This window comes from Trichoplusia ni, chromosome 14, assembly GCF_003590095.1.
Source record: "Trichoplusia ni isolate ovarian cell line Hi5 chromosome 14, tn1, whole genome shotgun sequence".
NCBI lineage: Eukaryota > Metazoa > Arthropoda > Insecta > Lepidoptera > Noctuidae > Trichoplusia > Trichoplusia ni.
Genome location: NC_039491.1, coordinates 7512602 through 7525993, shown reverse-complemented (window position 1 = coordinate 7525993; position 13392 = coordinate 7512602). Strand labels below are relative to the sequence as shown.

Genomic DNA, 13392 nt, shown 5'->3' with positions numbered 1-13392 from the left:
TTCAAGTGTAAAACGATAATTGCGAAAAAAAGCAAGTAAAGGGTTGAATGCCCTTAAAATCTTAAAAAAGGACTAAAACGGACAGGATTAAAAAACGGTCAAGCGTGACTAGGTCACAATCCGACTCGCACATTGTAGGTTCCGTAAAAAATAGGCTGAAGAAAAACTAATTTACAAATAAAATGGGCTAAAATTACCATTTATGATTATGTCAAGAGTTCCATAACATCGATTTAGATTTTTATTATTTATTGTTATATCAGCAAGAGAAATACATTTTTTTAAATCAAATAGACACCTGTTACGGTATCTATTTGATTGACATTTTTGTGAATTGTCGGACAGACGGGCAAACAGTTGTCTCTCAGTACCGTTTTTACCCTTTATGTAGAGAACCCTAAAAGTATTCTTGGAGTGTAATAATTTTACCAACCGATTACCTTACAGCTAAATTCATGTTAGGGTGCCGTAAGTACCGTTATATTTAAAATACACTCAGTGAATTAATTGCTTTTAATATACTCGTACAACATTCTGTAATGTGTAAATATGTATATTTTATGTATCTTAGTTTGTCTGAGTACTGGTCTTTGATTGACCTGCGTAGAACAGTAATTTTCATAAATATATGTGTAAGACTCATCGGTGCATATGTGTTAATTATTTGCAGGTGCGAATTGAGAGGTGCCTAACCTAAAAATGCTATTAAAATCCTTCCTTAAAACAATGACTCATATTAACAATCCTGTTTGACACGGCGTTATTTATTACAACATTTGACCCGAATGACTCATTTTATATGTTTTGTTATGTAATAAAATGATTGTTTTAAATATGTATATTTAAATTCCCATAAAAAAGATAGCAGTGGTACCTAGTTCTGAGATCAGAACCTTTTTCGGGGTACAATAGATACGATGTCGAATGAAGCTTTTTTTCTTAAAAAAAGTGACTCCCGCACTAATTAATTTATTTCTTGTATCGCAGGCTTTCACAAATATTCAAGTCACATGCACAAAGAACTTAGACTCAAGACAAGCATTCGTGGATCACGCAAATGCTTTTCCTACGCAGGACTCGAACTTGTGACTCGCCGCGCTCATTGGGTTTAGCGGTATGACCCTCAGCCACACGGCTATCCGTGAAATGCAAAGAAAATAATCTATTAATTTGTTTGATTTAGAAGCCCTTCCAGTACCGCAGTTTTCAAAGGGGAACTCACTCCCATAAGACAAAATACTCACATTTCATATCAACATCAATACCAAACATTCGAACTTCGAAGTCGCCATTCTTTGAGCAAACGTAGAGACAAATACTAATTCGATCTTATGGGCTGAGTTTTTTATACAGTGAACCCTGCATTTCCTTATTTTATTATAGTATTTTGTCTATAAGAATAAACCCTTATTCTTATAAACAAAAAACCTGATTGATTACGAAATTGTCTTTTAGTTTATTTCAACAAAGTGCAACAAATTTACATGTAGTTATTTTACAGCAAAATGTTTGTGAGAGTATTATACTGCTTTCATCTCTTGTACTACATTTTAACACACATTTATTGCCAAGACTTTTGATTTGATTTCAAATTACAAGGACATCATAATAATGGTAAGTACATTATATTTTTCTTGCTATTATCTAACAACTACGCACGCTGTAACCATCTTTCCAAAGACTGTTCTTTTCCATTTCAACAGCATTGTCTTAAGTAAGTCATCATGACATCGCTTGTGAACGTTCTGCTAATCATAGGTCTTTTAATCGCACTTAATAATTATTGGTTGCAAAGATATTGTGAGGTTGACGTGTGACAAACGTTTTGGTGATTGGTATACAAGAGTGTAATAATAGTTGTGATACTTACAGAAGGGGCTATTACTTTATTTTTTTATGATGGGAGACACATGTCAACAGTTTTTTCAATGGCGGATGAAAACAACATATTTTTAATGAGCTTGGCAGGTTTCTGTTGTTCTTATGACATTGTGTCTATTTGATCGATAACTATTTAAGTATTGAATAATTACAAAAAAATGACTGAGATTTTCAACCGACTCCAAAACAGAGGAAGTTCTCAATTCGTCTGTATTTGTTTTCTTTTTTTACTAAATTGCTGGGCAAGGACTCATCTCATGTAGACTAACAAACATAAATATTCTTTCACTTTCATGTTCAATTACATTAAAATCTCTGAAATCAAGTACCTAGTGATGTCGTGGTGGTACTAAGTTACCTTGGTGGTATTAACCTAACTTTGTTCCCAGGTTCACCTTATTACAAAATTGCATTTCATTTCACACCATCGGCAGCATGCGTATGATGGTGAATGAAAACTGTTCAGTTTTCAGTCAGTGTACTTAGTATATTACTATATCCATTGTACTTACTAATGATAATTTTCATACCTAGTTGTTACCAGTCTATCAGACGTACAAAAGTGTGAAGAACACAATTTATCGTGCCGAAAAACGTGAGGGCGCAGGTGTCAGCAATGTTTGCATTATTTTCTAACGTAGCTATCAATTCGTTAGGTCTACTCCGTAAGAGGCTAGTGTTAATCGAAATATATTGGTTTTAACACCTAGTGTGTACATTGCCTTACTTATTAGTCTTTCGATGTCCGCAGAGGTCAAGGACATTTAGTACTGTTTACATTATACATGAGTTTTTACGACCTCTGTTTAACATGCATGTACATATTTAAATTGTCCGTCTGTATCTGTTCTATCTCAATATTTGGTGATTATTTACTTTTAATACCGTATTTGTAGTTGTTCTATTCAATATTCATGAGCAGGTGTCATTCAAACTTAGCATTGATTGAGTTTTTTTAATAAATTATCGATATTAATTCAGTCTTATTTTAGAGTGCGTACTTTGAGGTTAATCAGGCAAGTTGCTCCTAATAAATACCGTATTCTGTTAAAGCTGGTAAGACTGGAAATCTCTCCACTGGAACTCCAACATAACTTGGTAAAAGTATAGACTCTTACAGAGAAAGTAAGATTTGTCTGTATTCTAAAAATAAAATTATTAGCACGAAAAGATATGCTTTCGACTCAGTCACTCATTTAGTTATAGTTAGCTTAAACCCCAAAATATATGGTTGGATGAATCTCCACAGGTAATAAATTTTGACAATGGCTATAACTATTTGATCTAAAAATAAAAATGAAAAAAAAATAGATTTTTATTTTAAAATAAATTGTAGCAGAGGATCTCTACCACAAATAATACATGCAGCGGTTGGTTACACAGCTGTACTAGTGGTATCTAAATAAACATGAACTTACAATTGAACCCTTCCAGGGCAAAGGCCTCTTGTCACACTAAGCAAGAGCATTGATCCCGAAACTCGTTCCCGTTGCAGGTTCCTTGTTGATGTTCACTTACTTCACGATGTTTTCTTTTGTGGTCCGTTATTGCTGTTAATTTAAATCTTTATGAGTTAATGCAAGACACTTTTGCTCGTAAATTTAAAGATTTGATGGAAACCTTTGTTTAATTTTCGTTAAAAAAAATTGCAAAATTAGGTTTTGTTTTATACAGGTGTTAATTCTAATGTTACCCTGCCTTGCCTACCTTTTCTCTATGTGGTCGGCTTAAAGAAGAAATGATAGTCAAGTTAGCACTAAATGATTTGAAACCTACAACTCTTCAAAATCAAGAATTACCATAATCACATTTTTAAAGCAATTCAATCTACAAAAACGCTAAAAAAAAAATCACTTTTGAAAAACTAGCTAAATGTACCAAAATTCAATCAAGATCATGACTACGCTGCTAGCATTCGGTTTTTTAATTACTTTACCTTTTAAAAACTGTAAAATGTATCTAATTCACATTCATAACGTTATTCTAAATATTTGACTTTGCTCAGTGTATGTCAAGTCTAAATACGATCCGAATAAAATTAGCCACTATGAAAATTAATAGGTAAGAATTTTCATCGCGAAAACAATTTTAATTACTGATATTGTAACTAAATGTTTGTAATTGATCGTCATTGTGTGTCATCACGTCACTTTGTACAGATTTTATAATTACACCATCTTCTAGTGTCACGTGTGCGCTAGTCTTGTGGGAAAACTCTGTAATAACTGCATTTGTTATTAAACCGCAGTGGACGTTTGTCCAGAGGTAAATTACTGGGTACATACAAAGTTCGTGTTTTTATCACCTATCGTTATATTTTCACCCATTACCGGGGTTAATTGTTCGAACTAGTTTTGAACCTGTCATAAGGAAAGTACATTTTTGTTCTTTGAAACCTTGTTCAAATTCCACTTGCCATCTGTTGTTAGGTATTGCCCTATTGTCTTTTAATATCAATCAATTTATAAGTGTCTACACGTTTCCGAATTTCAATTTGCAGTAAGATAGCGGTTTATTCGCTGACTTTACACGAGTAGGTAAGTAATATATGTCATATTTTTTAGGATCGCTTTTGTCCCACACTCTTTCAACGTGGATCCATAAGAGAGATTTAAAACAAACAAAGGTTTACGGTATGAAGAAATATTTATTTAAAAATATAAATATAGATCTATCTAAATAACAATTCGCTTACATACTGCTAATACTAGAAGGCCATCTCGACAGCATCGCAACTTTAACATAAAATCACCAAGACCTTCACAATGTTGGAAATCCGATATAGTCGATTAATAAGAAGCGAAAACTTACTTAAGTTCCTTGTAAAACCAAGGAATAACAATACTATCTACAATGGTTCCGAATACTGCGCTCGCAGTTTCGAATATCAGTCGAGTAACACAACTGTCACAATAATTTATTAAAAAATACTGCTATGACTGTACTTTAAAGAGGTACATTCTATAGGTACACAGTTCCAATTCTAACTTGAGGTTTCGCTTTAAGAAGGTTCGAGGCGGTCTTGATGATACTGATGAGTGGCCTGAAGGTCGACGTCTCCGTGCGGTAGTAAGTCTCTGGTTGCTGATGTTGGTACTGGTATTGGTATTGGTTGTTGTACTGGTTGAAGTACTGGTTGCTGAACTGGTAGTTGAAACCTTGTGTCTCGCTGGAGCTGTCGGGGATGGCGTTCGAGATGTAGCCATTGTTGTTGTCCACCGTTTGGTAAGATGAGGTGGCTGTGTAACTGGCAGCTGTAACAAAAGGAAAACATAATTAGAATCTTTGTTTATTTACATTTCGGTACCGTTAAAAATTATAACTGGTTATAGTTTTTATTCATGTGAAAAAATAACTGTAAAATTTAGAAAAAAAAGATATTTACCGCAAAGGCCAGAGTATTTCCTCGATTCTGTGAGGCCGAAGTTCGTGCAGGATGGGTATCCCTTCTCATAAGGCTTGGATCCGATGACGTTGCCACCAGGACCGTAGTTGCAGACATATAGTTTGGTGTAGCCTCGAGAGGGATCGTAGTAGAACGTGAAACCGCAGCCTACGTGAGATGTCTCGCCCCAAACCAGCTAAAACAAAAAGAAAAACATTGTAGCTCTAGCATTCTATCAAAATTATTTAGAGTAGACAATGTAGGGGAATGATGAATGTAAAAAATCTATTTTCAATGACCAAGATTTTTATGATGTTACAGAAATAAATAATGTATTCACAATATTAAGTATTTCGTACGATACATTTGCCAGACAATTGATATGGAGATTTTGGCTTTACTATTAAATTGGCGAATTTAAATTGCAAATTACCTGTGAGTAATGGCCGGTGCCGTGCCCACCGGTAATGGGCTTGAAGCCGTAGATATGAACTTCGTCGAACCAGGCGTTGATTTGCTTCATGAAGTCGGGTTCCGAGTCAGCGTTCTGGCTTGGTGGGCGAGTTGTCCAGGTGGCAGCGAGATTCTGGCCCACTGGGAAGCGGCCGTCGTACCGCTGAGTGGCACGGTCGTGAGCTGTGATGCACTGGTCCGACCAGTGCTGAGCAGTCGCGGCTAGCTCGTCATCCCATACCTGCAGAACAAACACACATCGTTAGATCACTTGTAGTTTCAACTAATTCTTACATAAAAGCTGCAATGTTTTACTTTTTTAATAATGATTTTAAAAGCGAACTGACAACTTTTTGCTTTTCTAATCTCGTCTGTGCCAAAGATCCTTTTAAATTGTATATTAAGAATCTTTTTATTGGACAGAATAGTTCTATCAAATAATAATCTCCAGGTATAGAGTCTTAAGCATATTAATTGAATTCATATCAATAGTCTCGTATTTCGTGTTTATCCGAATACCAGTCGAGATATCAAAATGTCTTCGGATGGACATTTAGAATTTACATTACTATAGATAATGTGTTTCGCTGATGTCACTTTTTTAGTATCTTACTATTTTATTACCCTACGGTATTGAGATGTGTAGCAAAATGTCAATGAATAATGGTCAAGATCAAGTTCGCATTCATATTCATAAGTGTTTCTTGTTTGTGTGGAGACTTACCATTTCCATCATATTAGCTGCGGGAGGTTGGCTGGAGACCTGTCCCAGGGCGACGGATTGCCTGAGACGATTGTGCGCGTCCACGATAGCTTGCTTCTCGTACGCCGTCAATCCTCCAGAACCTTTAAAAGAAGAATCATTCCATTAAAATAAATTCAAACATAAACTATTTTTTTTCTAAAATGATTCGATTGTCATCCAAATCGGAGTATTAGGGCAACATTAGTTATCATTATAGCGATTTTATAATCCGTTGTATTGATCTGATTTATTAGACCGGTGCGTGTTAACACAGGTGTCTGTGTCAATAAAATTTTACGACCTCGACCCATACGAGTATGTAAAATAGGAGCATCTTTTTCGGTAAAAACTTGTTCGCAAAATCCAGACTGGGTGGCGGCGACCGAGTCGATGGCTATTTGCTATAGTAACGAATACTTTATGAATTTTTATGTGCTTAGATGCTTTTGGAGTTTAATGGACAGAAACATAAATTATAAAGACTTTATACCTATCATATTATGTTTGACGGTTCTTGATATTATTGATAATATTATGTAAATACTATAAATTATTTAATTTCAGATTCTTAAAATTGGTGCAAATGTTAAATCATTTTAATTATAAAAACTAGTTGTATGGCTGATGTAATTTTTATTTATCGACTTTTCTTTAAATAGTGGTGACTGCTAAACTTAATTTAATTTAAGTTTGATTTGATAAAAATGTTTTATTTAAATTACTTATTTAAAACTTGATATTGAGTAATGTGATTATTGGGCTACGAAATAATTAAAAAGGACTTACGGAATAATTGTTTTCCAGCACCACAGCCTTCTGTCGTTGCGAGCAGACCTCCCATAACAAACAACACTAAGGATATCATCTTGATTATTTAAAAGTTTTTTCACAACACTTTAAAACTGAAAAATTACACGCGTAAAGTTGATTGAGATTTGAGATTCGTAACTAAAGGTATTGTCACTTATATTTACGAAACTTCAAACTGATTATTATTTCCCGGTGATCCGTAGCACTACGTGCTGCGCGCTCTCCAGGCTTTAGCGATCTGTGCGGCTAGCGGCCCACGCGAACGCTTATGTACTCGACGCCGCGTTACCATGGAGACGGTGCGACGCCGGCCGCCCGCTGCGTCTGCGCATAGCCGCCCGCGCCGACGCTTACTACCGCACACGCTTACTACAATACACCCTTAATTTGGAATAAGTGCTTAAATTATATTTGACATATTAAACGGTTTTTTATTAAATTAAGAAAAAACTATACTGGTTTTCATTGAACGACAAAACTCGGCTCAGTCGCTTCTCTATTCATCGCTCGTGTAGTGTCTTCAGTTACGAAATAAAGAAAGGTTATACGAACATCGGCCAGCTACTTTTTATCTGCAGTAATAATTTAAAACTCATTATGCTGCAGACGGTGGATGTCAATGAAATCGAGTTCTTGTGATGTGTCCGAGCCGAACGTGGAAATATGTTGACAGATATTGGTCGGAACGGAAGTGGTCTTTAAACGAAATTATACGCAGCTAACTACAAGGAAAGAATAATCTGTAATCACCCTTTTTTATGTCAAAGGCTACTTATTTTTTTCGGTATGAATAATTGTATTTTGGTTACAAAATAAATAATGCAGCTGTTTTTAAATTGCCAAAAAATAAAATTGATCGTTGTATTGATGTTTATTACTGCAGAGTAAATGATCTCCGTAAAGAAAAATTCTAAATTACATTTTTGGGTCTTTGTAACTAGTTTTTGGGTATATTTATTATAATATATAGGTACAACATAATTAAAAATCCCGTTTTAGATGAAAAATAATTATCATAAGTTTGAATAGGCAATGAACGATTAAAATACCTTTTGCGCTTATCTTGCCTGATAGTGAAATTTATCCTTATATTCATAAGGTAACATTGTCGTTTGCCTAATGAAATGACGACGGAAAGTCGTTAATTAGAGCTAATATGAAGCAAAAAGTTTAAGGTGACAAGTTGTCTGTTAGCAACCGATCCGGTTTGCCACCTGAGGTGAATTTCGGCTTGGATCTTCAATATTTGCATATTAATGACTTTTATTTTATTGACTTTTTATTTTACGAGTATCTATACAAGCTTAGGATTATAATACTTTAATTGAAGTTAGCTTAAGTATAGCCCGTATGTCTTAAGATTATTTTTAAATTCTGCCCTATGAAAGGTAATTTTTGAATCAATTCTGGTTTGGCTCTACCTATGATGTATCAAATTTTAATATCTGATCATTAGGTATATTATTTTATTTATAAGAGAGTATTGAGTTACAGAGTTGATTTAAAACTTTTTTTTACATTTGCCAGCTATAAATTAAACGTTGAAAAAAAATATTTAAAAATAAACATACTTGGTTACTGTGACACCGATTAACGTAAGGTGAGCATTAAATATATGTTTCTATGGATATCTACGACAAGCGTGTTTGTTTAATGTTTTCGAACTTATATTTTTGTGTAATATTATGGTCGTTAGAAAGAGAAATTCTAGAAGATGTTCTCAACATTTTCTAGAATTTCTATAAACGCAATAAATTTAAATTTCTGAATAGATTTGAATTAAATTATTTTTTTTTACTTCCTAGTTTGACCTAATTAAGAGATAGTTGCTTAGCTGAAATAAAGTAAACCCTTAGATAGGTTATGTCAATTAGTTGTTGCTTAGAACAACAGTTACGGAAAATTTTCACGTGGGCGGACCACTGGCCCGTCTAGCTTCCAATAAATAAAAAGGACCTGTCAGGTTAATAATAAATTATTAAAGGGCGAAATAATTATACTTATTTCAAAAGGTCAATGATACGTAAAGATGTCGTAGGTACATATGTATTTATAAAATGCTAAATAGCTGACTTGTAGGTTCGTATGACAGTTTTGTAGAGGCAGACGAAAATTAGCAATTCTAAGCATCCACGGCTGCTTGGACCTTGACAGTGGACTTTCTTGACCTCTGCCATAAGCTCTCCGACAAGGGTCATTTATTCCGTAATTAACTTCAATCAGTGTAAGTAAAATTAGCAAGGCTATATCCGGTAACGACATTTTTTACCGGGTGAAATTTATTTTTAAGAAAATGCTTTATTACTTTTTTATCTCAATTATCTTGAACAAAAAGACCTTTTAAATAAAGTTTATGTGATTACCATTTACTACACTTTGAGTAAAAGTTGGATCATAGTCAGACCTTTGTTAAAGTGAACGTTTAGTTGTTTTTATTTAATTAAATTGTGCGTGAAATAACGGTATATACCTATATATATATAAATAGTGGTCACTTCGGTAAGAGTTTACAGCTTCGGTATACAAAATTATCTTTCAGAACGCCAAATTTACCACAATGCTACTTTTTTTCAATGAGTTTTGTAGCCACTAACAGAATAAGAATTAAACCGAAATGGCATCAGACGGTTTTATTTGAACAAAATCATAAAATTCAAACAAAAAAGATCGATCTTTATATCAATCATACACCTTGAAAGCGCCTCAGGTGACATTTGATCTTTACAAAAATCAACAGAAGAAGTCATATTCTTCATAAAATAGGAAACGGATTCGAATCTAATGTACTTAACTGTTTTTTTTTCTCAAAATCATCACTTTCCACAAACTTTAATCGAAGTTATCCCGCCAAGAAATCGCGATGACCATCCACATTTACGAAGAAGAAATAAAGTAACAAAGTTAAAAATTAATTAGGTATAAAAAACAAATAAACAATTAAAATACAATTAAAAATATCTCGAAGTGCAATTCTGTGAATATTCCCAGTAGGTACCTCTGAAGTCGTCACGTACTCGTTGTATCTTTGATAGTAATAACCCATAAAATTCTGTCGAACCCATCTTGAAAGTCAGAGCCAGTTCATTTGACCTTTAAATAAATAGCCTTATTAATATCATTACAGTGAAAACGAAAAAGTCTACCATCCGCTAATAAAATAATGCGCTTATCCGTTTATCATATTATTCTGTTGTTTGTAGATTATAGTGATAGGAATACTAATAAGGTTTTCATTACTTTTATTTCTATGTAACATTTATTAATATTATTTGCGTCAATTGAAGCCTCTTATGTTGAACTAGACATGCGTCTTGTTACTAACTAAGTGATTCAAAATTTCACGTGAACCTTTTAATTTATTAACAAAAACAATCTAGTTTCAAAACCAGAATTTAAGTCCTATTTTGGTTACCAGTGGTTTGGTTAGCCAAAGTTTCCTTATCAAAAATTAAATATAAAACTGATAGCACGAGTATTTCATACTAGCGTGTGGGCGACTATGAATAAGCAACTTTCTGAAGCTGATGTATAGGTATCGGAGTGGGTGCGCGCTGCCAGACAAAGCGTCGGCCGCCCCGACACAAGTATCGTTGCATGAATCAAACACTTGTCTTCGATATATGTAGTATATCGCAGTAATTGTGCATCGCAATGTACAGTCAATGAATCTCAATGTCAAAACAGGTGATTCGACGTATGCATCGCGATTTCCGTAAAGTTAAGTGTAATGTAAACTTTACGTTAACGAAAGCATTGTTCGTGCATCAGTCTCGTGCTGAGATTGTTTTTGTTTTTAGTGTAGGTATTGCAAAGTTGTTATTATAATTTAGAATGAATGTCATTTGTGTGATTGAGTGTGCGGGCTGGATTTTATACAGATCGTTTTGATATTAATATTTCTGAATGTATTAAAACTAAATGGTTTATTTGTTTTGTGCAAAATTGAGCAGAAGTTTTCTGTGTGTATAAAGAAAAACGGTTTGTGGGAGCATTTTTGAATTAAGATCATTTGTATGTATGTATGTCTTCTACTTGTTCTAAAATAAGAGAGAATAATGTTTTGATGTGATGAATGAATGTACCGTTTTACTAGCTTAAGGGACTATATGGAGGCATTTAAAAAAATGGGGAAAGTTGTTTCACTTTTATAAGAACACTCTACTATTAACTAACTACTATGGTAAATAGCGTAATTGTCAAGAAGAAGGCCTTCAGTAGCTTCTTCCCACACCGAGACTCTACCAGTCATGTGTATTCTAATACATTACCTAAGTAAACACAAGTAATGTGTGTATACTACTCGTATTTATAACTATTTTAAAATAATGTATGTACATATCCGTGTGTAGAATAATATTAAGTAAAAATATTTTTTCATTACTTTCAATATTTATTTTTAACACTAGCAATTAACTTTTAGACTTGGCTCTATAAAAATATCTTGTTAGTTTGCGAATGCGTTATCGTTGGTAAACCCTACTGGTGATTTTAGCAGGTAAGATTAAGGCCATTTGTAGAGTGGAGGAAATTAAAACAATAAAGTCATCCACGTATAAAAAAGGTTGTTTTGGTAGCTCGCTGCACACAGTCGCATCTGCCAGTAAGCTCGTTGAAATTCGAAAATATTTTGAAACTATTTATAGAATTTATTTAGAAATGCCATAATAAAATTCAGTTTTGACCACTAGAAGCGGGTAAAATGAGCGTGAAACCTTAGGTTTCAGTTAGTTCTTAAATACTATCATATATCATAAATACGAAATAAAGGTTACTGCAATATCCACCTGAAAACGCTACATTATATAATGCTTAGTCGTATATTTGTATACATCTACATTTGTAGACTCTAATATTATTACAGAAAGGCTTTAAAAGCTGTTTTGATGGAATGTAAATATAAACTGGTAATATTACTGCAAATGTGTTTGCACTATTAACCTGAGTGTGCTGACGATTCCGATGGTAGGTACAAAAGACCGTGTTTGATGAAATTTTCATTTAACGTAGTGACTGCATGGTATAAAGTATCATTTGATGTACTATCGCGATTTATGAATATTGACCGGGAATTTACGAGTAAATTGCTTGTAATGTTCGTATTTTACTACATTCGTCTGCTCATTATTTTAATGAACCATATTTTTGTGCGTTTACCAGTCGACAACAGTTTCACAAACTTTTTAAGCATTTGTTACATTTACTAACAACATAATAACTTCCTAAAAATTAAGACAATCGATGACAGCTCAACAATAAACGACAAACAAAAGACGGTCGACGAATCAGTAAACGATCGGTCTCTCCAACCAATGCGAGAACTTGGAAGGGTTAACGTTTGCACTAAACCAATACAGTACATCCTGTTAACATCGCATTTAAATGAAGGAAAACATTACGAGTCAGGTTGATTTTGACTATATTATCAATTATAAGTACCTATAAGGCTACACACAATCCGATACCAACTTCTATCTGAATCTTGTATCTGTCCTGGCTCTAACTATAAGAAGGGGAAAATAGGCAAAAGACTACCGAGAAATTAATGATCATCGCTTGTTTAGAGTGTATCTTGATATTAGCTTTTATTAATCTCACTAAACAGCTTTTATCTTTTAAACGGACACTCCATTAATTCGGCCATTAGCCACACGATCGAAGCAAAACTTAAGGATATTTTACAAAGTAGCCTTAACGTCTGCGGTTTAACAAGTTTCTGATTCCCACGATGGGTTTGTCATAAAGGTTAGCACACACGCTACTAAAAGTGGATGGCATTGCGGTAAGCACAAATCTCACCAAGAAATTGAATGCGGCCTAGTAATTGCTTCCTCTTTACTTAGTTATTTGACTATTACACCACGACGAATCGATCGTGGCAGAATGATTAATGTACCAGTTGAACTTGTAGGATCACACTCATTGATGGAAGTCATCATTAACAATTAGCTATTGCGTAGGTAACCTTTATAATCATAAAAATAAAACTTAGATATTTTTTTTATCAAATAGTGATGTGATACCATCGATTGGTTTGATCGTCAAGCGATTTTTAACGATACGATTCGATAGTTATTTAATATTTTTAATTGCTTAAGTTAATCGGACGTTTGGCTCTTAT

At 33.9% G+C, this 13392-nt stretch overlaps 1 protein-coding gene across 1 annotated transcript; it reads right to left on the bottom strand.

Annotated features, from left to right (window-relative positions):
* Window positions 1-4507: 4507 nt before the first annotated feature.
* Window positions 4508-8196, bottom strand: LOC113500701 (venom allergen 5-like). Its single transcript, XM_026881577.1, has 5 exons — window positions 7251-8196; window positions 6444-6565; window positions 5700-5960; window positions 5267-5462; window positions 4508-5135 (listed from the first exon to the last, which is right to left on the bottom strand). The coding sequence occupies exons 1-5, from the start codon at window positions 7327-7329 to the stop codon at window positions 4843-4845; spliced, it is 951 nt and encodes a 316-aa protein (XP_026737378.1). The 5' UTR covers window positions 7330-8196; the 3' UTR covers window positions 4508-4842.
* Between the last annotated feature and the right edge of the window lie 5196 nt (window positions 8197-13392).